Consider the following 24943-nt stretch of genomic DNA (forward strand, 5'->3'; position numbering starts at 1 on the left):
GCTTCCATCATGCCACTGCGACTTCAACGGCATCGAAACGATTTCAGAACAGATCAAACATTACGTAGCTACAAATAACAAAAAGCTTCACTGCAGCAGAAATGCAAAAACTGCTAATGGAAGCAGTGCCACAAATAACGACAGACGTGTGGAGTAATGTTGTACGCCACATAGAAATGGTAATTGAAGAAGCATGGAAAAGTGAGTGCAGAAAATAAAATCGAAAATATTATTATATACCTGAGCAATTCCACTGACTCTTCCACGGACCAGAGCACAGATAACGACGGCCTTGAGGAAGAAGGTGACTCTGAACTAAGTGGCACCAGCCCATTGCGCTAATTTGTAGTTTTGTGTTCATATTTTGACTGAATGGTGTATACGGAATTCCACAACAAACCTTATGTCGCACAAATGTGACGTGTACACTATAGTGATTGGTATGTACTTAAGCAGTTTATATTATTTTAACATAGTTAATTATTGTATTTACATGATGTATTCAGATCCATTTTAGCACCCACTGCATATCGAATGTGGAAACTAAATGTGAGTCGTTCTGATAAATTGTAAAAGCAGTATACTTCTTTTTGCTTTTGCTGAGATGCCAATAACAGGAATACGAGTATTATTTTGTACAGAGCAGTGCGTAGATTAAGCGACAAAAACATTACGATACTGCAAAGCGAATTCAGTACTGTACATTCGCAGGGAGCGTGAGAAACTGGTCACTATGGAACCTCACAGCTGTTGCCGCAAAAGCCATACTGCGACCTTACGCACAGGAGAACAGACATCGCCCCATTCCACGCTCAACTGTGCTTCGTTGTCAACCACTTTGTTATTTTTATCGTGGTATAGTAGCTGTGTGAGTCACAACTTCAACGTGACAGCTGTGTTCTCGCATGAGCCAACATGCGGCTCTTGCCGTACGATGTTGCTACCGTACAGGCGACGACACATTGCGTAAATTATAATGAATTCAGCTTGTCTTTGGCATAGAACTTGGTACAATAGTTTATTATGTCAATAGTTAATGACAGTACGTTTAATGATAAATAAAATCACACAAACCATCGAAATTAGAACTCCCATATCACAGAAGCGCCATGGGGTTGTTTGGGGAAGGAGACCAGACAGCGAGGTCATCGGTCTCATCGGATTAGGGAAGGATGGGGAAGGAAGTCGGCCGTGCCCTTTCAAATGAACCATCCCGGCATTTGCCTGGAGCGGTTTAGGGAAATCACGGAAAACCTAAATCAGGATGTCCGGACGCGGGATTGAACCGTCGTGCTCCCGACTGCGAGTCCAGTGTAGAAGCGCCATGAAAACTTCTTAAGCTAAACATTCGAGGAAGAATTTTAAACAACTAGTTCTTCAGTAAGAAGGAAAAAATTATGTATAAAGTGTTTTCACGTAATAATTTTTATTTTTATTGACGTTATATCACTCGTAAAATAATGCAAATTCATTTATTTTCTTACTTGAGTGAATGAAGGAATAAATGTGGTATGTAGGTGGCATGTGAATATTCAGTTTATCTCGGTGTATGAAAGCATGACAAAAGTCACGGGATACGTGCTAATGTCATGTCGGACCTCTTTCCGCCCGGCGTAGCGTAGCAACTCGACGTGGCGTGGACTCAAAGTCGCTGGAAGTTCCCTGCAGAAGTATTTAGCCATGTTGCCTCTGCAGTAGTCCATAATTGCGAAGGTACTGCAGGTACGGGATTTAGCGCACTATGTGACCTCTCCATTACGTCCTATAAATGTTCGATGGGGCTCGTGTCGGGCGATCTGGGTGGCCAAATCAGTCGCTCGAACTGTGCAGTATGTTCTTCAAACCAAACGCGAACAATTGTGACTCGATGACATGGCGCAATGTCATCCACAAAAATTCCATCGTTTTTGCGAGCAAGACGTCCGTGAATGGCCACAAAAGGTCCCTAAGTAGCTGTTTGACAGAGGACCCAGTCCACGCCATGTCCATTACGGAGCCACCACCGGCTTGCACAGCGCCTTGTTGACAACTTGGATCCACGGCTTCGTGGAGCCTGCACCACGGTCGAACCCTGCCATTACCTGTTACCAACTGAAATCGGGGCTCATCCGACCAGGCCACGGTTTTCCAGTCGTCAAGGTTCCAAGCGATACGGTCACCAGCCCAAGAGAGGCGCTGCAGGCGATGTCGTGCTGTCAGCAAAGGCAGTCGCGTCGGTCGTCTGCTGCCGCACCCCATGACCGCCAGATTCCGCCACCCTGCTCGAACGGGTAAGTGTGTCGGACGTCCCGTATTGATTCTGCGGTTATTTCACACAATGTTGCTTGTCTGTTGGAACTGATAACTCTACGCAAACGCCGCTGCTCCTGGTCGTTAAGTGAAGGTCTTGGCCCTGCGTTGTCCATGGTGAGAAGTAATACCCGAAATTTGATGTTCTCGGCGCGTTCTTGATACTGTGGCTCTTGCAATACTGAATTCACTAACGATTTTCGAAATGGAATAATTTAAACTACATCACCCGTTCAAAGTCTGTTAATTCCCGTAGTGCGGCCGTAATCACATCGGAAACCTTTTCACTCAAATCATCCGAGTAGAAATGACGGCTCCGCCAACGCGGTGCCCTTCTATACGTTGTGTACGCGATACTGCCGCCATCACCATATGTGCATCACCCTATGCAACCATTTTTGTCACCTCAGTGTCGATCTTTACCGCACGAATCAGCCACATACAAGCGGGAGATTTGTGTATTATAAGACGCCACTATACGGTTTTTGGGAAACAAGAATATTTCAGTAATCAGTCATTAAAGAGGGGATTAATCTGCTATTGTCTGAGATTCCGAAAGTTGTTCTTAATACGTTCGTCTAAACAAATGTTAACGTACTCGGTGTGCGACAGAAAACGCGGGCTTGAGAATACATCAGTCGAAATCTGTATTTGGACTCAGCCAAAGATAAGACAATGCTTTTGGGCGCATTTGTAACTGCAAGATGGACTGTTCTCTGAAGGCTGGAAGACCCAGTGCCCAGCTCTTCTGACGATCTGAGTTTTGTTTTAGAGCTACCAGTAACAAATAAAAGTCTACGAAATATAGGAAAGTGTTACGTAATAAACGTAAAAGACGATTGTACAAATTCCGATTTTTTGTGGGCGAACTTTGACTTTTTTCGAATAACTCAAATTCCATGTTGCGTACTGTGGAATCGTAACTTAGAGTTGATGGTCCGAAGTGAACTTTACAAAGTATTGAGCGAGCATTCTAACCAAAGAAAATCTGAACACATTTTCGGTACCAAGTCATGGTGAAAAATGCATTCGTAAACTGGCTACTAAGAGCGACTGTGTTTTACGTGTGAAGGTTGCATCCCAAATTATATTAAGTAGTTTTGTTCTAAGACTTTCTCACGTTTGGTTACTAGCCAGAGCTGAAACTTTAAATATTTTGTGCCCTGTCGACACGTGCAGTGTGTGAAATATTTTTGCAGCTTTTGTAGCAAGTAAACCAGTACTCTTCGCTTCATCAGAGGCCTGTGTGCACTTCCTGTGGGCCACCCTTTATTTTATGGTTTGATGTTTCAATTCTCGGCTAAACTACAGCACATCTATACTCTACAGCAAGGTCTGATTCTGCGTCTGACTCGAGTAAATTTTTTTAAAGATGTTATATTTGCCCCTGAGTGTTCAAAGCTTTTATTTTCACAGCTTCAATTTTAGCTTTAGAGTCGTTATCAAGTAGTCTACTGCAGGCAAATGTGCCTCAAATGTCAAACATTAGACGTGTCCGACATGCACACATGTCGTATTTGAGCCTTTTAATCGTAAGCAAACAGGAATATTACGCGTGCGCGAGGCTGCGTACGTCGTGTAAAATGATGTAAATTACATAATTTATTACAAATGTTCACATCCTTAACACGAATCCTCTGCATACGTATGAACTGAGGCAGCTGGCGCCAAGTTCAAGAGCAGTGGTTCGTTGGGGTTAGTGTTAAGGACGTCAGAATTTGTAATATTTTATATAATTTATATCATTTTCACGATGTACACATCGTCTTCCTAGCGTAACATTGCTGCATTCTTACGTTTGAAAGACTCAGATACGACGATGACAAATGTACATATCGGAGCAGGATAATCTTTGACACAAGTTCAAGCGCAGTTGTCCGACGTATATCGCTTGAAAATGGCCTCAACCCAGGAGTTGTGTTTAGGGGTGTGGTGCACCCCTTCTGACGAGTTTCTATAGTTAATTGCTAGATGGCATGTCACACTGCTTTATGGTTCCAGGTAGCTGCTACGAGATGTCAGTAGAGTAGTACAAGTGTGTTTTTATAACTTAAGTTGAGAACAGGACTTCGCGAGGTTCTGTTGACACACGTTTCAGCTTTTCCCGTAACAAGAAAAAGTCGAGGCAGCAATTTCATTGTGTTTTTCTGCGTATTTTACATAAGACATGATATCTTATTTATAACCAATAGCAATAGTTGTTATAATCGACTGTTATGGGCCAGAGAGGGACGTAGTGCGAGCAGAGATTAATCACGTGCTTAATGAGGGGTGATTCCGATGATGGAGATGAAGATCTCGACACATCATGACAGCAGGGAGGAGAAGATGTCGATGAAGATGAGGTCAGTGATAGTTATTATCTGGGGAAAGCTTGAACGAGTGAATGGAGGAAAACATTTCCACAACGTGATGTTAGAACAAAGTAGCACGACACTGTTACCCATTTTTCAGGCATCGCTGGTATTGCCAGACACCATTAACGTGTTTCCATCTCTGTTATGTGTGAACATATTGTTATGTTCACATATAAGCTCATTGAGAATCAGTGAGAGAAGCATTGACAAGAACACGTACTAAAACGTATAACGAAGCATGAAATGACAGCGCCGGTGTCCTGTATTTAGTAGGAACCTGCAAGGCATGTAGACCGAATTTGAAACACCTTTGGGCGTTTGATGGAACTGGGATAAAGATTTTTTTGGCTACTCTGTCCGTCCAAGGATTCAGATTACTCTTGCGATCTCCTCGTTTTGATGACCAAGATACTCGAGCAGTCAGGAAGGAAGTAGAAACATTGACTCCAGTTAGAGATGTTTTTGACCAGTTTGTGAGTAACTGCAAGAAACTTTTGTCAGTGAATGTATGACAAATTGGGAGCATATTTGTAACAGGTATGTGACTAACAATTTGTAGATAATACCTAATTTTATTAGGGCCACTGTATATTAATAATATACAATAATATCAATTATTATAATAACTTATAGTTTATTAAACCACTAATTTCAATGTTAAAATATTCAAAATATGCAAAAAAACAACGACGTGTTGTATTACACCCCACACACCATTAGCGTAAGAATTCCAGACCACACTACTGCCGGTTTAAGGTCGAAATTGCAATTGTAAAAATAAAAATTTTATGCACTCAACGGTGAATATAATGTCTTAAAAAAGTTCTACATGGATGTGAGTGAACCTCATCCATGAGAAATTAATCGAATGAAATTGTAGACCGTTCACAGTTAGGCTATCGTGATGTGTACACGTAGATGCAAATGCGAGACCTGCAGGGTCTGAATGGATTGTGCTGACCTCACAGGAAAACTGCCGTTGCCAAGCGACCAGTTTCTGTGTGTGTGTGTGTGTGTGTGTGTGTGTGTGTGTGAGCGCGGATTTGCGCGCGCCGGGCAGTAAATCAGCGTTAGAGCCAGCCAGCCTCGCCTGTGGGGTAATCCGCCCCGCTACGGCTATAACACCTGGGCAGTCGGTGGGGGGTGGGGAGGGGTGAAGCTTAGCTGCACTGTGTAGCCGCTGGCCTGTAGCCACTGGCCCGCCGGACGCTGCCTCTGACCAATATACACTGTGCTCTGACGTAACGCGCGGCGCCACCGCGGGTTCTGAAAGCGTGTATTACAAGAGGCGGAGTCTGCTGTACAAAGACATACACTCTGAGTCGCGCCGTTCGTGGCGAGGGATGGCGTGGTTAGGTTGACGCAAGTGATGGAGGAGGAGAAGGATACTAGTGTTAAACGTGGCGTCGACAGCGATCACAAGCTCGGATTAGGGAAGGACGGGGAAGGAAATCGGCCGTGCCCTTTCAAATGAACCATCCCGGCATTTGTCTGAAGCTATTTAGGGAAATCGCTGAAAATCTAAAACAGGGTGGCCGGACGCGGGTTTGGGATTACGTTGTTTCGGGGAAGAGACCAAACTACGAGGTCATCGGTCCCACCGGATTATGGAAGGACAGGAATGGAAGTCGGCCGTGCCCTTTCAAAGGAACCATCCCAACATTTGCCTGGAGCGATTTAGGGAAATCACGGAAAACCTATATCAGGATGGCTGGACGCGGGATTGAACCGTCGTCCTCCCGAATGCAAGTCTAGTGTGCTAACCACTGCGCCACCTCGCTCGGTGACGCATATCATGTAATGAAGCCCAATGCACATGGTGAATTCTCTGTTACTGCTTGTAGCACTTCGTTTCTGTCGGCCTCTCTTCGAAAAGTTGTAGGCTAACTCAAATGTATACTGCTAAAGCAGCAAGTCACCCGACTGAATGTGCCCCTCCCTTCTCCAACGTCCTGTTCTTGTTGTTGTCGCACGTGGAGTGCCATCGATATCACTTTCATTTGAGTAAACCGCAATGTTGCAAATGAGGGCGAGAAAGTTGCCTGTCGGAAACCTCAGGGCACCAATTTTGGAGCTTAGTAGGAGGGACACTCTATAGTCCCGATAGCCTGGTACCAATGGCCCAGAAAACAATGCCGCTCCACTACCTACAGCACTACTTGGCCACGTTTTGCCACCTGTAGGGGATACGCGCCACTGGCTTAGACTTGGGGAGAGTTGAGGGCGACTACAAACACCACAGCAACCAAAATGTCCACAAAGTGGGGAATTTCATGAAGACACGAGGAGCTGCAAATGTTAGCCCTGAACTTAGCCATATTTGTAATTCTTCTTTATGGAATGGTCAGTTTCCTGAACGATTAAAGTACTCAGTTGTAAAGCCGCTTTATAAAAAGGGATAAAGGGATAATGTAGAAAATTTTAGGCCTATTTCTATGCCATCAGTGTTTGCTAAAGTTATTGAAAAGGTTGTGTATGTAAGGATAATTGATCATTTTATATCATACGATTTGCTATCAAATGTACAGTTCGGCTTTAGAAGTCGTTTAACAACTGAAAATGCTATATTCTCTTTTCTCTGTGAGGTACTGGGTGGGTTAAACAAAAGGTTTCGAACGCTAGGTATATTTTTTGATTTAACTAAGGCGTTTGATTGTGTTGAAAACAAAATATTGCTCCAGAAGTTGGACCATTACGGAATACGCGGAGTAGCTCACAATCGGTTACCTCTTACTTTAGAAACAGGCCGCAAAAGGTCATTATTCACAATGTTGATAACGGCTGTGATGTGGGGTCTGAGAGGGGTACAGTCAAGTGGGGGGTGCCACAGGTATCTGTGTTGGGACCACTCCTGTTCCTTATTTATGTGAATGATATTCCCTCTAGTATTACGGATAACTTTAAAATATTTCTGTTTGCTCATGACACTAGCTTGGTTGTAAAGGATGTTGGATATAACATTAGCTCGGTTTCATAACGTAAGTTCATGGCTTGTAGAAAATAAACTAACGCTAAATCACAGTAAGACTCAGTTCTTACAGTTTCTAATACACAATTCACAAAAACCTGACGTTTTAATTTCACAGAATAGGCATATGATTAGTGAAACTGAACTGTTCAAATTTCTAGGTATTCAGATAGTAAGTTGTCGTGGAAAGCCCACGTTCAGGACCTTGTTCAACGACTTAATGCTGCCATTTTTCTACTTTTCGAACGGTGTCAGAAGTGAGTGATCGTTCGACACGAAAATTAGTACACTTTGCTTATTTTCATTCGCTTATGTCATGTGGTATTATGTTTTGGGGTAACTCTTCCCATTCTAAAAGGATATTTTTGGCTCAGAAACGGGTGGTTCGGGCAGTAAGTGGTGTAAGTTCTCGGACCTCCTGTCGAACCCTGTTTACGAGTCTAGGTATTTTGACTCTGGCTTCTCAATATGTATATTCCTTACTGTCATTTCTTGATTACAATATCAGCTTATTTCCAATAATAAGCAGCTTTCAATCAGTTAATACTCGGCAGAAATCAAACCTGCAGTTGGATCGTACTGCCTTAACTCTTGTACAGAAAGGTGTGCAGTATACTGCTGCATCAATTTTCAATAAGCTACCAATAGAATTCAAAATTCTTAGCAGTAAACCGCGCGCTTTGAAATCGAAACTGAAGAGTTTCCTCATGGGTCACTCCATCTATTCTGCCGAGGAGTTTAATGCCGGCCGCTGTGGCCGAGCGGTTCTAGGCGCTTCAGTCCGGAACTGCGCTACTGCTACGGTCGCAGGTTCGAATCCTGCCTCGGGCATGGATCTGTGTGATCTCCTTAGGTTAGTTAGGTTTAAGTAGTTCTAAGAGTAGGGGACTGATGACCTCAGATATAACGTCACATAGGGCTTAGAGCCATTTGAACGATTTTTTGTCGAGCAGTTCCTTGAAAAGTTAAGCTGGTTCTTGTTGTATTTTTGATTGCGTTTACTTAAACTTATGGCTTGACTTTTTTCGGGTTCATAAATATATTATTTTTATCTGTTGTAATTTCATGTACTGACACGTTCCATGAGCTTGGAGATTTGCTTCTCAACTAGGTCCAACAGAACTTGACGTGTAAATAAAAATAACAGTCAATACTGAGAACACATCCATAGACAAATTCTCCAAAACTAGAGTCTGTCAGCTAACGTCTAGTTCATGCTAACCTGTCTGCACAGGTCAAGTTCAAAACGAGATAAACACCTCAGAGCCCTAAAAACTGACAGTACACCACCACCCAAACAACACTGAGACTGAAACTTCCTGGCAGATTAAAACTGTGTGCCGGGCCGAGACTCGAACGCGGGACCTTTGCCTTTCGCGGGCAAGTGCTCTACCGACTGAGCTACCCAAGCACGACTCACGCCACATCCTCACAGGAAGGTAGGAGACGAGGTACTGGCAAAAGTAAAGCTGTGAGGACGGGGCGTGAGTCGTGCTTGGGTAGCTCAGTCGGTAGAGCACTTGCCCGCGAAAGGCAAAGGTCCCGAGTTCGAGTCTCGGCCCGGCACACAGTTTTAATCTGCCAGGAAATTTCATATCAACGCACACTCCGCTGTAGAGTGAAAATTTCATTCTAGAAACACTGAGACTGATTTCAGATCCTCAGAGAAAGCAATAGTCTCTGTCAAAAACATACAAAAAGCAATGATAGAAGGAGATAAATTCTTGAATGAAAATTCAACAGTGTGCAACGAAACACAGTCTGGAACACTCAGGGAACTATACAAAGACACTTCCCCACGTAGAACATAATAATCGAACATTTTCAAATATAAAAACATTCGTTTTCTCAATCCCCTCACTGCCCCCTTTCCAGCTCTCTCTCTCTCTCTCTCTCTCTCTCTCTCTCTCTCCCTGTCTCGCCCCCAATCCCTCTCTCTCATTTTACACACACACACACACCATCAGAAAAAGTACATTCGTCCCACCCTTTCTCCGCGCCAACAGAAACACCACAATAGTTTTCACAAAACGTTCAAAATTTGCTCAGACCGAGGGGGGCAGTTCAGTGGTTAGCACACTGGTCTCGCATTCGAGAGGACGCCGCTTCAAACCCACGTCCGGCCATTCTGATTTAGGTTTTCCGTGATTTTCCTAAATCGCTTAAGACAAATCTTAGGGTGGCTCCTCTGAAATACGTGCTTGTGCTCCATGTCTAACGACCTCACTGTCGACGGGACGTTAAGCACTCATCTCCTCCTTCTCTGACTGTGCTCAAATCACGTTTTGTCACGTTCTTTTTGGAAAATACGTGTGAAGTAAACTTGTGGGCGAAACGTTTTGTATATAACAGTGTGCAAACAGTGTGCTTAAAAGCAGTAAAAAGTGAGATCCGAACAGAGATACACAAAAGGACGGAAAATGTAAGTACAGTGACCTACTGTGCAGAACCACTAACCACGAAATTGTACTTGAGAAAAGCACAAAAATTTTCTTCATGACAACTTTGCAGATGACATGCTATAAAAAAACGACAAAAAGGGGCACAGAGCTCATTTACAATAACGCAGTTTCATTAGAAATCCAATTTTCTGGTGAGCAATCGAAACAAACCAAAGGAAATGCACATATTATGATTTTTAGGCTTACGATATACTACTGATTATATACTTTATGTCATAATTTACAGAAATAAATTTGACCCGCAGTAGATGACACAAAGGTGTCGAAACATGTCTAGATGAAAAAAAGAAATAAATAGTGTTTGCATAAGACGGATTTCAAAACATCCCAAATCTGTTGCAGTTTTTTGCGTATCCTTGTAGGAAGCAGAGTCTTTTCGATGTATCAGTAATGTATTTACATCCATAGACTGAAAAAGACTCTAAGACGCATGGAAGAGGGTATTACCCATTGTACCACTTGGAATAATCTTTTGCCTCTTTGTTGAGGTATGGAGGATGGGAAGAATGACGGCTTACATATCTCTTACCGCGATTTAGTTACCCTAATTCTGTGTCTGCAGTCTCTACGGAAACTATATATCGAAGGCTGCAATATACCTCCAGATTCTTCAATTAATACTGTTTCTAGAAAATTTGTAAGTAGGCTTTCATGGTATTGTTGGAGTATGGCTTGTCTCTTTGCGGTTGCTCAGCACTTCCGTGTAGCTTAGCTGCGTGTCAAACAGACCTGTGACCATTCGTGCTTCCATTCTTTGTTCTTGTTCAATATCCCCTGTTAGTCCTCAAAAAACATTTGGTATGGATCCCATACGCTTCAGCAATATCGTTGAATGGGTGATACAAGTGTTTAAAATAGTAAACAATCTCTTTCGTAGACTAAGTATTCTGCGAATGAACAGAAGTGTGCTACCAACTTTACTTAGGACTGAATCTGTGAGATGGTCCCATTTCATACCTCCACAAATTATTCCACACAAGCCACACGTATGAGGTGAATGTTGCCAGTTGTCACTCATTGATTTTCTACTCAGAGGGTGCCACGATTTTACGTTTTGTGAAATGCAAAATAGCACATTTTTGTACATTTAAACCAAGATGGCAATCTTCTCACCACCTTGAACTGTTATCAAGATATGACTAAATACTTGTGCAGATTTTTTCACATAATAATCTATTACAGATTATGGCATCGTCTGCAAAACCTCTGAGGTACTTTCATGACTAAACTAGTGCTCTCGGAAGTCAAGCGACACCCAAGATATTTATGTACATTTTGTTTTTCTCACATTGCTGACACTTAGTTCATGTTTCACTAAAGCATGTAGGCAATTGTATTGTTGTCTACACGACCAATGATGGCAACAACGTTAAGCGTGAGACTGGTAGTCGTGATCAGCTCTGTAGCAGTTACTCAGTATCCACAGGAGCCAGAAGGTGGGTAACGGAAATACCGTGTACCATACTGAACCTTTCTGGGGTGAACAATATCAATATTCTGAGGCTGAGAAGAAATAAACTGGAGATTACAACTAAAGCGAATTCTGCAAGACCTGTTTCGCTAACCTGCGCGACACATAATATTGACATGTCCTCCTTGGGACTTGCAAGAAATTGTTTGCACTGTTTCAGGGATAAATATGTTTCAAAATAAATTGAGTAAAGTAGCATACGGAAGTGCAATACATGAAGTATGTCAAGGTAATGTAAACAGAAGCTCAAAATTGGTAAAAATAATTGATTGTTTCCTTGTGTAATATAATATTCTCTTTCCAACTAGTTCATAATATTTAAATACTCGATGGTTCCGAGGGACTGCTTCGCCGGACACTTGGTGCAAAGTCATGAACAATATGAATTGTTGTCCTTGTCGACAGCCATCACGATGCATGTGTGTGTCCGTCTGAAAGTGATTATCTCTGCCAAATGTACAACTTACGTAAACTGACTGTTTACTTCATTTTGGAGACCATCCCTTACACCTATACGTTATCGTTTGAAGAGGACGTATTGGACGCTTCGTACAAAAATGCATGCTGAAGGAAAGCTACATGCTGGAAATGCTGTCTATATGGGGGATTGATGTGGACAATGTTTTAATCGGGTACCTTTGCGTCACGTTCTTCAACATTAATTTTTTTTCACCAATCTCCGTGCCGGACGTAGTTCCCAGTATAAGTTAGTCCTGAGCAGTAACATTCGTGGAATGCGACGTCCCGTGTTTAAGAGTCGATAAAAAGCCTCGAGTTGCTGCACGACACTTGCATTTTTTAACACAAGCAACAGGGTCACGCGTAGAGTACTTTGCGTGTAGGCGTGGTGACACGCTACTGACCCATTAGCTGCTAGCTTTTATGGGAACTGGCATTACGTAGCGCATTCCGTTCTGTTAAATGCTTCCTCTTGTACCTGGGATTCATGGCCTTCCTAGAAATCACACAACGACCTCTAATTCTGAATGATCACGTTTGATTTACGGCTGTGACTAAATGATCCATCAGTAAAAGAACGAAAGAAAATTACAATTCCTTCATCGAGCAAGACTGATTCATCAAAAACAAAACGATCGATGGATCACATGTAAATGAATCAAGAAAAGAGGGCATTCAAGCTTTTTTCTTTATTTCGTTTTACGTTTTTTTGCTTGCACCAAGCCTTGGGAAAGCGTTCCCATTTGAAAGCATAGTTCAGCGTACAAGCTGAGAAACCTGCTGAGATTTAGAACTTGGGTATTTTACACAACTTACGTATAGAATGAGATTTTCACTCTGTAGCGTAGTGTGCGCTGATATGAAACTTTCTGGCAGATTAAAACTGTGTGCCGTTCCGAGACTCGAACTCGGGACCTTTCCCTTTCGCGGGCAACTGCTCTACATCTGAGCTTCTGCGAAGAGCTTCTGTGAAGTTTGGACGGTAGGAGACGATGTTGTGACAGAAGTAAAGCTGTGAGAACTGGTCGCGAGTCGTGCTTGGGTGGCTCAGATGTTAGAGCACTAGCTCGTGAAAGGCAAAGGTCCCGAGTCCGAGTCTCGGTCCGGCACACAGTTTTAATCTGCCAGAAAGTTTCAACAAACGTGTAATTTGTGATACAAAGTTTCGGTTGTCGACAACGTGAACGGGAAAAGCTCTATGTTACAGTGGATATAATGAAGGAAAAACTAGTGGAGAAACATATGACTTATAAACTTAGTATATCTAAAAGAAAAGTCTCTTCAAAGACACACTGGAGAGAATACCAGTAGAATGGAGCTACGGAAAGGTAAAACCCAATGTCATTGGCTACAACGTAGGCGCTTCCATACATGTACACTACCTTAAAAAAAAAAGGCGTAGAACACAGAGAGGGAGGCAGGAACAAAATGAAATTTCACAGGTTGAGAGGTAGTTACCACATCGAATCAAATTTACAAAGAACTTTAGTATTGGTCCACGTATCTGTACGTCGTTTCACCGCATCTACCCCGGGTGCATGCACTAATTCGGGTGGAATTGTGTCACAAAGCCACTGTTTCCTCTTCTGAGAAGAGTTGGCCAACAACTGCCGTAACTGGTCGCGACATCCTGCATGCCGGCACTGGTCACACACATTTTCTTCCGGGAACAGAACAGAGGGACATGCTAACCACAGCGACACACACGCGACTCATAAGAGGCACGTCCCGTGTGTGGAGCTGTATTGTCGTGTTGAAAAATGGAAGCGCGATACTGCCGTGTGAGAGGTAACGCAACAACATGGGATTGTGGGTCCACCTTGATGCAAGTCACTATTGTTGTTTGTTTATTTATTTATGCAAACTAGCTCCTGCTAAAATATCAAAAAAGTTGAAATGACTCTAAGCACTATGGGACTTAACATCTGAGGTCATGAGTCCCCTAGACTTAGAACTACTTAAACCTAACCAACCTAAGGTTATCAGACACATCCATGCCCGAGGCAGGACTCGAACCTGTGACCTAGCAGCAGCGTGGTTCCGGACTGAAGTGCCTAGAACCGCTCGGCCACAACGGACGGCGCATGAAAATATCATCATCATCAGTGGGTTCATTGATTCTAAAACATGCAGAAATAGCATACTTATAAACCATTGTAAAACGTTATTAGATGTGTACTATTTTGTTCCAAATATTGTTTCTGCGAGTAATTTCATAATATCTTATTTGCTACACATCACCGCATGAGTTTACAATTGTCGCTGCTTCCGGCTCATTTTCTGCGGTTTTTCTCGGCATACATCATGTCATCTGCAACTGTATGCCGAGAAAAACGGCAAAAAAAACGCAGAAAATATGTCGGAAGCAGCGACTATTGCAAATGTGCTGCCAGAATTCCCTCAACCACTTCCAGCCACGCCACGACGTGAGCAAGCCACTGTACGGCGCGGGGCGTAGCGTACGCAGTACCACTACCTGTCATTTCCTTTCCTGATCCATTCGCAAAAAGAGCGAGGGAAAAACGAGTATCTATATGCCTCCGTATGAAACTTAATTTCTCGTACCTATTTTCGTGGTCGTTACGTACAATGTATGTTGGAGGCAACAGAATCGTTCGGCAGTCAGCTTCAAACGACGTTTCTCTAAATTTTCTCTATAGCGTTTCTCGTCAAGAATGTCGCCTTCCTTACACGAATTTCTGTCTGCATTCCCGAAGCATCTCCGTAACACTTAAGTGTTGTTCGAACCTACCGGCAACAAATCTAGCAGCCCGCCAACGAATTACTTCGATGTCCTCCTGCATTCCGACCTGGTTCGGATCGCAAACACTCCAGCAGAACTCAAGAATAGGTCGCACCAGCATCGTATATCCGATCTCCATTACAGGTGAACCTCTCTTTCCTATAATTTTCCCAGTAAACCTAAGTCGACGATTCGCCTTCTCTAGCACAGTTCTCACATGCTCATTCCATTTCATACAGCTTTGCGATGTTACGTCAAGATATTTAATCGACTTGACTGTGTAAGGCAGGACGCTAGTAATACTGCATGCGAACAGTACAGGTATGTTTTACCTACTCATCCGCATTAACATACATTTTTCCACATTTAGGGCTCGCTGCCATTCATCACACTGACTGGAAATATTGTCTAAGTCGTGTTGTATCTTCCTATAGCCATTCAACTTCGACACTTTACCGTACACCACGACAACATCAGCAAATAGTCGCAGATTACTGCACATCCCCTTCGCCAAATCATTTATCAAATGAATTCGCAGTTGCGAATAAGGACCGTAGTCATCTGTACAATGGAATGACGACAATGAAAAGTAATACCGGGGCGGGACTCGAACCCGGATTTCCTGCTTATCAGAATAACACAGGCTCTGCAATATCGTGTCAAATCATTTATGTATATAAAGAACAACAGCGGTCCTCTCACACTTCCCTCGGGAACTCCTGACCACACCCTTGTCTCTGACGAATACTCGCTTGTGTTTGGTGCACAATCCGGCGATCGGCCCTTGTGATAATGAGATGTGGTCAGCTGCAGCCTAGACGGCGAGAATGCCCGCCCTCACGTTCCATGCACTCCAGTATCAGGACACTGTCACATCGAAAGCCCTACAAATCTGGTTACTGCACATTCGATCAAGCGGCCAATTAGAAACCCAAAGTGAGACCCCTCTGAAACGGTATCAGGTGGTTATAACGCTGCCTCACACGAGTAGATGGCACCTCTGTGCTCTTCAGCGCCCTCAATCGACAAATGACGCTGTTGACGCCCTTTATGCACCCTAAGGGACCTAGTAACAATACCTGAGACGAATGCACTGTGGTGGCCACTCTACCTGTCGCAAAGAAATGCATCTCTCATAATTTAAATACTCGCCAATGTAGTCAAATTTGCAAACAAACTGGCAGTATTAGCCCACTTATTGACGGGACGCTGCATCGCCTCTGGCCCACACGCTTGCACTGATTCCGTTGGGAAGTTGCACCGACATCCGACCATGTTTTCCGAGTGCTTCATTGTTTTTGTCAGACAAAGTGTGTGAGCATTGTTTACCGATAGATAAGAGTGTAAAAATTGATGGCCGAAGTACACACTGTTTTATACTCTCAGACGAAATGGTTGTTCTTACTACGAAGAAAAAAGCACTGCTCGAAATGGAACAGGAGATCGAAAGTACTGACAAGTATTATGGACTGAAAATAAACGTAAATAAAACAAAAATTAATTACAGAAGGAGCTGAAAAGGTAAAAATGATGCTGGATTTATATAATTTGGAATAAGTAAGACATTTTAGTTACCTAGCAAGTAAAATATAAAGCAACTGGAGGCGTGGCTATGACATTAACTGGAGAATAGCAATGGCATATTTGGCATTTTCTAAAAATTCTCTGCAACGATATGGAAATGGCATTAGGGAAAGGGCTGAAGAATTGTGTGGTCCGGAATGTCACACTATATGGTGCCGAAATCTGGGCCATGAGGACGCAGACAGGAAGTAGCTGGATATGTTAGTTGTTGGTGCCATATGTCTTCAAGCAAGAAAACTAGCGCACATGTTCACAGCACTGGAGGCGGCGTGGCACCACATTCCTGTCGATACCTTCCAAAATCTCACTGATTCTCTTCCTGCACGTCCGCACTACGAAAGATGGTTATTCAGGCTTTTGACAAGTTGTCACATTAATGCGACTGGACCGTGCACAACCGCCCTTCCATGTATTCGGGCTGCACTTCGGTGTACAGACGACCTCCAACACTGTCGGAAACATCTAAATACAGATGAAGACTTTCAACATAGCTGCGGTGTGCTTCAATTTTTCAGTATTTGTTTGGGTAAGGAAAGCAATGCGCGCCAACTGACCTTGAGGCAGGACTCGATGAACTCCTCGATGGTGATGACGCCGTCCTGGTTGAGGTCGAGCTTCTTGAACACCCTGTCGACCTGCTCGCGCGCCTTTCTCTCGTCCTCCACCTGCAACAGCCGACGCACTGCTCAGTGTCCAGCCTGGTTGCTACACCTAGTCTGAAGTAATTTTGTGACAGACAGGACGCAATGGCGGGGGAAGTGATGCCGACACGCAACCAGCCACGCTTGACGAGGCTCCAGGTTTCGAGAGAGAATTGCCACTGGCTGGCGGCTGGCTCCCACCACACGACTCGCCATTAAGTCAATAACAAACTTACTTTGGACACAGTACAGCGCAGCCACTAAGCTTCCGGCAGTCGAGAGGGCTGGCTACCTCTGTCCGGAGGGTGGTTAGGGTGTCATGGTGTAACACTACCTAACTGAAGTAGCCTACGCTACCTGAAGTATGAACACAACTCATTTTGTATTAGTGTGAAACTGCAGTTTTTTCTCTCGTGAATGCTAGCGTAATCTGTAAGTAATCAAGAGAGTTTGTGCAGCAAATAGCTGAAGTAGCTTATCAGAGAAAGAAATACAATGTTTAAAGAGAATATAAAGATATAATGTTTACAAGGATATTACGATATAATTTTAGTAGAAAGGAAATTGCAAGGGATAATGAAGATATAACTTTAGGTGAAAAAATTGTTGGGCCTAATGAATTATAAAGGCAATGATGGAAGCTGAAGAAATGAGTAAAAATTTGTGCCACTATCAGGATCTTGCTAACTAGGCAGGAATTCCAACCATTACACCACTGCAGCGCTATATCTAACATTCCTACACGGACTACACAAGTCCAATACCCTCCACAACACAAACTTCAAATCTTCAGCTTATTTTCTCCTTTTTAGATCGTCACTATTGCCGAGGTTCTCCAACATTGGAATAGCAACCCAGCGTTGCACATAACGCGGAAATCCTGTCACTCGTGTGCAGATGATCTATAGATGTTCTCTCTTTCCAAGCATTTATCCCGACTGGCGGGGTCTGCCGGTTAATCGGATGTGGCACGTTAATGTTAAGGGGTGGCCGGACGCCCTTCCTGTCGCCACCCCGTAACTCCCAGGAAGGAATCAGTGTACCCCAACTGTCTGCGTCCATGGAATAGTGCGAATGTGTTCAGATGTCTGCGAGCCGTGTAACTGAGGCGGAAAATGGGGGCTGGCCCAATATTCACCTAGTGGGATGTGGAAAACCGCGTAAAAACCACATCCAGGCGGATTAGATCTGGGGCTGGCGCGCCTACCCGAGTCCAGGAAGCACAGCGTTAGCGCTCTCAGCTACCCTGGAGGGTGATCATCTATAGATGTTATGATAGAATTTTCCTCTAAACATTTGAGTCTCCACGTAGGTTAGTAAGCAAGAGACTCTGGTTCAAGTCCTGGCTGTGGAACAAATTTTAATTGATTTCTGCAGCTTCCACCGTTATCGTACATAAAGATAACATCTACAGAAAGATAAAGTATACCCATTAGGCCTGATATCTGATATTCAGAATTTCTATGAAAGCACACTATTTCTGCAGGACCTTTAAAACTGACTGGGTTAGTCACAAGAAACAAAGCAAAGAGACTACGATTCAGTTTACCTTCTGCTCTATTTAATATCCGAATCGACGATGCTATTTTCAGATGGACTTTTCACGTAAATACTAAGGTTCAGATGAATGGTATCTCAGTATTAAAAATACTTCTTTATGCTTTACATTGATATCCAGGAAAGAAAGTGACCGGCAAAGTTGTTTCATGCACTGAACGAAACATGCTTCAACACCGGGACGTCAAGCATTATGGCTGTCATGTAACGTATAATTGCGACAAGGAAATGCCAAACAAAGTGAATGTGTTTAGAAACTGTTCCGCGTAGTCAGCGCGTACACAACTTTTCCACCGGAGCGCGCCCCGCTAAGCCCAACAGCGCAGGCGCAGCGCTCGTCCGTCTCCGCTCTACGAGATGGCGCTGTCATAGAGAAGGACCAAATTCTGCTTCCGCCGATCCGCGTATTAATTTGTCACGCAGCCAATGAGATTGCTGCTAACGTAGAACCTTTTCTCCTCGCGGATCACACTCGCGCAGTGATACCCGAACGCGCGAGGTATTATAACGAGTGTACAGACCTCCGATTAGTCAGTCTGCATTTGTCTGCATCAGTCTGTACCAGTCTGCATTAGTCTGTACCAGTCTATAGTCAAGTTTCAGTCTGCGCCTAATAAGATTACCATATTCTTGTACATAGCCATGAAGATAAATATATCGACACTTTGTCAAGTATCAGAGATATTTGAGAACAAGATTAACGTACCAAGACCGAAGCAACTTCAGATTGTCAATTGTAAATAGCATCCAGAACCAAGTTAAGTTATTTTTACGCTTGTTATTATTTTAATAAATGTGTCTGAAAATTAATCAAGTTCTGTTTAAAGTTGGTCACCGTCAATCTGCTACTCTAAGCGTGCAAGTGGCATTTCTATCGTCTGACCTAACGGCAGAAGATAAACACGCCACGATAAGACCACGAGACATATTGCTGACACTCGCCTACTTCGCTAGAGCGACAAGTCAAATAATCTGATGGTGTGTGTACCGAAGGTCTTACAGTAAGCACACCACAGTAACATTTTCGGAAGAAGCAGCAGATATTTGGAAGTAAAACTCAGAAAGATAAGTTATTAAATTTTTATAAGTCTCTTGTTCTTCCAACATTATTATATGGAAGTGAATCGTGGATGCTAAACAAGAGATCATTGACCAGAACGCCGTTTCCTGAAGTGTCGTGTGTTGTAAAAGAACAGATATACTCATAAATATTGATATCAGAAATGAAACAATCATGTACACCGTAGAAGAAAAGTTATAAGAAACTAAGAGAAGATGCACTGAACACATACGAAGGATGGATCCTCAAACGTTAACGGAAATGAAGAATAAGAAACCAAAAATAAGGCGATACCCTAGAAGAGTCCGGAAATGAAGGGAACCATAACACACTGTAAACAGCATAAAACTGAAAGTAAAGAGAACAAAGATGGAAACACGGTTGCACAGGCTATCGGACATTATTAAGGAAGAAATGGAACAAGGCGTTGACGGTCAAAGCTAATCCTGATCTGACTACATTATACAGCATGAGTCCATGATGATGCTACAAACTTTTAGGGACGATGGAGAAGGGTAAATGTTTCAATTTGAGGTAAATGACACCAAGTCGAAAGTTATAAGCAAAAATCGTTCTGATACCTTTGATAGTGGAATACATGTACCGGAACTGTTTTTGCTCAGAGTCCTGGAACATATCTCACTTGTTATTCATCAACGGATATGATTCCGACATGATGGAGCCCACATCAGACATTCCCTGAAACGTGGAGAGGCAGAGGAGGTCCTTTTTCGTGGCCAGCACGCTCACCTGTTCTCAGCCCACTTGATTGTTTCTTTGGGACCATGTGAAAAGTGTTGAGTACGAAACGCCTGTCGAGACTGATCAGGATAACCTGGTAAGAATTCTCACTGCCTCGAATAGTGCTGAAACGACACCGGGATGTTACAACTGGTATGACAGAACTTCGTGCGACGACGCCATAGCTGCATTGACGCAGGGGGACTCCGTATTGAACAACAGATGTAAATGTAGCAGCTTGCGAAACTTGAACAGCTAATGAAATTCATTATTACTGTATCGTAGGCTTACAATCTTTGTCGGCCGAAGTGGCCGCGCGGTTCTGGCGCTGCAGTCTGGAACCGCGAGACCGCTACGGCCGCAGGTTCGAATCCTGCCTCGGGCATGGATGTGTGTGATGTCCTTAGGTTAGTTAGGTTTAACTAGTTCTAAGTTCTAGGGGACTAATGACCTCAGCAGTTGAGTCCCATAGTGCACAGAGCCATTTGAACCTTACAATCTTTGGCCTCTCTGACATCAAGGTATGTGCGCCGTGACTAGTCCATCAACAAGGGAACTTACCCAACGGTATTTGGGGCTATTCGGCACCAATTTTGTACGTCATTACCAGGGTTGGGAAGTTGAGGCACTTCGTTTTATCTCTGCGCGAGGCTTACGAAGTCGTCCGAGCATTGACGGGACTCAACCAACAGAGAACCTTGGCAGCAGAATCAGTTCGCTAAGCTCTTTGGCCAGCAAGCAAAGCCACAGTCTCGCCTTCACCTTGCTGCCGTGATGTTAATGAGTCGATTCTACCAAGCAGTACAGACGCTTTTTATTATGATAACGCATTGGGCGTACTCAGTTGGCTTCGTTCTGGCTCATGGGGAGATGGCTGCTGGTTCGCAAGCTTGCGCTGAATTTTCGTGATTGCACGTTATGTGGTTTCCATATTATAGATCAGAAGATATGTTTGTGCCATACATTTTGCACTCGAGTATTAAGTGGGGAATGTCAGATCTTCGTGCACACAATCAACTTTTCAGAAAACGTAGGAACTCATTGCTTTTCGACACATAAAATAACATTTTGGGGCATACATGCTAATCTGCGATGATCTTTCGCCTATGGCATGTGAACGATAATGTAAAGGCACACGATGTGTTAAATTGGCTTTGTAAATGAAATATGACATCTTGATTCAATTATTGAATATTATATTAAGTAAGAATGTAATCTGGGATTCTCTCGAGCTTATTCTCATTCCCCCTGGTCTGTGTTAAAATTAATTTTCCACGTGTTCACTTAAGAATTACTTTTCCCGAATGTCCTACATTCACTTTAACCGTATATAAAGTCGTGAGTGAATTAGCTGCCTTAAGCAGAAATGAGACGTTTATTTCAAAAAGTTTTCTGCAACAGAGATAACTTTATGACGCTGTTTAACTTAGCGATACGAACGAGGATGAAGATATCGAGATGATTTCTACAACCACACTAGCTCACGTAGCTCCAGTACACTTGGTGATGTAGGCTATAGAAAGCAAAACCATTTGCATAGCACGAACTACATCAATAAGATGCTATTCTTGCACATGAATAGTGAGTATGTACATGAGGTTTGTTGCAAAAATTATAGTTTCAGTGTCGTCTTGGTTAACTGTTGTTAAACCCTCACCTTTTATTATTCCGTTGTGCATTGGAAAGCTCTTGTCACCATGAAAGTTAGTCATATTGCGTTTCTTCCCATGTGTGTCAGATGTTATATGAAGATGTATTATTTCAGGATATAAAAACCTGGTCATAGTTTCTTATCAAGTCACCGGTTAAAGTGGAAAGTAGGGAAACGGCTTTTATAATACCTGAAATACTTTCAAGAATGATATTCCTACCGGTAGTAGGTATTTAAAGAGCTACAATAACATGTCAATGCCGTTGGCTGACATTTTTGTGTAGTTTAAGAATTTTATGGGTGTCATCTTAGTTGTTTAGAAAATCTACTCAACTGACCTTTCTATTGTTTTGCACTGCTTGTGCCTAATATTACACGCGCCATTTCTTCTGTCTCAATTTTGTATGAATATGTTAGAATAGGACAGCCAGTTGTCACCGTTTCAAAGTCCCTGTTTATGTGAAATGTTTGTGTTTTGGACACCTACCCTGAGACCGGTCTGAGCATCTCTCCTTTTAAGTCGTTTGACAGATATCTTGTGCATGCCAGCAAAACTTCTCCATCAGTTAATTGCGGCGACAGTATCTGATAGTGAGTAGGCGTATCTCACACTCTTAGAAAAAACGAGGGCCTCCGACTGTGGATAAAAATTGCGTACCATCTTCTGGAGAGGAAAGAAACAACAGGAATTCAAAATCTCGCCGATAACTAGGCCACCGGAGAAGCGCTCTTTTAATTAAAGAGAGAACGCTTGCCGAATAAACCATCCCTATATTCCCCACAAGTGAACAACGACTGTATATACCAGGATAATGCTATGCGGTTTTGAAACCCTCTCTTCCCGATTACGAGCGCAGTCTATGAAAAACTGTGCGACGCCGCTGGGTAGACAAGCTGCAAACTAATGACAAACAACAGCTAGGGAGGCTGAAACCTAGATGGCAGGAAGTCTTCACTGTGATCATGAAAATAACTCTCGTCCAAATGCTAGACATCGCGAGAAGTGGAATTTCTAAATCCGAAGAATTAAATTATTCTCAAGGGTGAAAAATGAGAAGAATATGAAGAAGCAGAAGACGAAGGAGGAGGAGGGAGAAAACGAGTAAGAAGATGAAGAAGACATTATCGTGACTTATAACAAAGGGTAAACACAAGTTTTGTTTTGTAATGTAACAAATTATCTCTTACGATCAGAATGGCAGCATGGTCAACTCTCTAACATACAGATGTGTGATTTACAGATATACGTTCCTTCAGTACGTGATCCCTGTGCCATGCTAATCTAAATCATTCGTTGCTTAAGTTAGCCTGAATGGCCTGCACTGAAAGTGCTCTCCGTTCGCTGCATTGATGAACGTTTCTAGCCAGTAATAAAACGTAAGGCTGTTTGTAACAAATTTCCAGACGCAGAAGTCTCATTGTGTAGAATCTTGAGACTACGGTGACAAGGGAAAAGGCTGTTATCATCCTCTGCACTCATGCGAAGAAGATGTAAAAGCCTTCGAACATTCCTGTCAAATTTGTAGAGCGCCCTCCAACGGTAGGGAGAGATTAGCATAGTCATGATTTAGGTCGGGTTACAACCACTTTATTAAGGTGTCAGAGATGTGTGTAGTGCAACACATTTCCTTCTTCTTTGTAAAAGTTTTGTAACAGACGACTAGACCTGTAACTTTCTGTGCAACGTCCCTCAAAAAAAAAAACTTTGAATTTTAAGGTCTACGCCGAGACTCCTTACGTACGCACGGTTTCTGGCTTCCTAGGAACGAATCTCGAACCTCTTCACCACGATACTGAAATATATTACAGTTTCATCAAAAATTTACTAGTCTTTCAGCTAATATGTCTTCTGTTTTTTAATTTATATGCGCACAAAATTTGACTCATCATATATGACTCTTGTCCATAACTACATGAATAACAGCTTACGTACTATGAAGTACAACGACCTAAGCAACATCTCCAGACAGTAATTTCGGGTATTCTCAGTACCCCTACTCTAGTCAGTCACCAGCTTGTAGGGATTCCGCTAAAAACTGTCACATCTCGTTTCTATGTCCTTAGCAGAAACACAAGGTCAACTACGAACGTTGGCTTTAGATCTGAATCTACGTCAGTAGTTCACTAGCCTTCTCACACCTTTCTCTCTGTGTGAAGTCAGACGTCAGAAAATACACACCTCAAAGTGTAACACCCAATTAAACTGTAAATTAAAAAAGTAGCTCATATTTTTTAAATAATGAAGGATAATCAATATTTAGTTAAAATTCGTACAATTCTACTGATCTTTTTATTACTGAATTAAGGAGCAATGAGTTCATGAGGCAGTTAGCGCTGCTTGCTTCTAACAACCTTTTTCGTATTCGTTTTGGGTCGAGCAATGTAAGGTCCAAATTCACTCGGTTCCGCGCTTTTGCTTTCGTTCATTGCTGCCAAAGTGGAAAATCTAGTTTAGCACCATACAGTTATGTTAATTGGAGTCGGATTTTTTCCTTGGGGCTTTCCTGACAATGATCGATACTCGTTCCAACCTATCACCTAAATTTTACCGCTTATATTTTATCAAAATTTATCTTCAGTTTGTGGTATTCACGTAGTCCAAGAAATTATATTACGGTACGACTTTCGCTGTCTGATAATATGCTTGATCTTATAACATAGGTATTTTCGTCCAAATTAGGAAAACAGCATGGGTGTTTCCATGGTGATAAGGGCTGATTACCATTACTGGAATGGCAGTATAAGATTTTAACACTAGACCAAAAAGTCTCGAAGAAGAAACTTAAAATTTTTCTTAAAAGGAGTGGAAATGCCGAAATCATTCAAAAACAGAGGGCTGCAGACGGGTATTCGAGATTGCATGATGGGAAGTGATACGAGAACAGCAAAACAAGTCAGTGGATCACAGGATAAACTAGAAAGCAGGTAGACGAGAAATGTAGTCAGACGAATGTGCGTTT

At 42.8% G+C, this 24943-nt stretch overlaps 1 protein-coding gene and 1 non-coding gene across 2 annotated transcripts in view; one reads left to right on the forward strand and one right to left on the reverse strand.

Moving 5' to 3' along the window:
- LOC124803496 (calsenilin) overlaps positions 1-24943 on the reverse strand; it is a 198757-nt gene that overhangs the window by 36123 nt on the left and 137691 nt on the right. Inside the window, exon 4 of the mRNA XM_047264677.1 lies at positions 16888-16998. Within this exon, the coding sequence (XP_047120633.1) occupies positions 16888-16998 (111 nt within the window). The remainder of the gene's footprint in view (positions 1-16887; positions 16999-24943) is intronic.
- Positions 9107-9181, forward strand: Trnas-cga. Its single transcript has one exon. It is a non-coding gene; the product is annotated as a tRNA-Ser (tRNA).

This window comes from Schistocerca piceifrons, chromosome 1 (genome assembly GCF_021461385.2).
Source record: "Schistocerca piceifrons isolate TAMUIC-IGC-003096 chromosome 1, iqSchPice1.1, whole genome shotgun sequence".
Lineage (NCBI taxonomy): Eukaryota > Metazoa > Arthropoda > Insecta > Orthoptera > Acrididae > Schistocerca > Schistocerca piceifrons.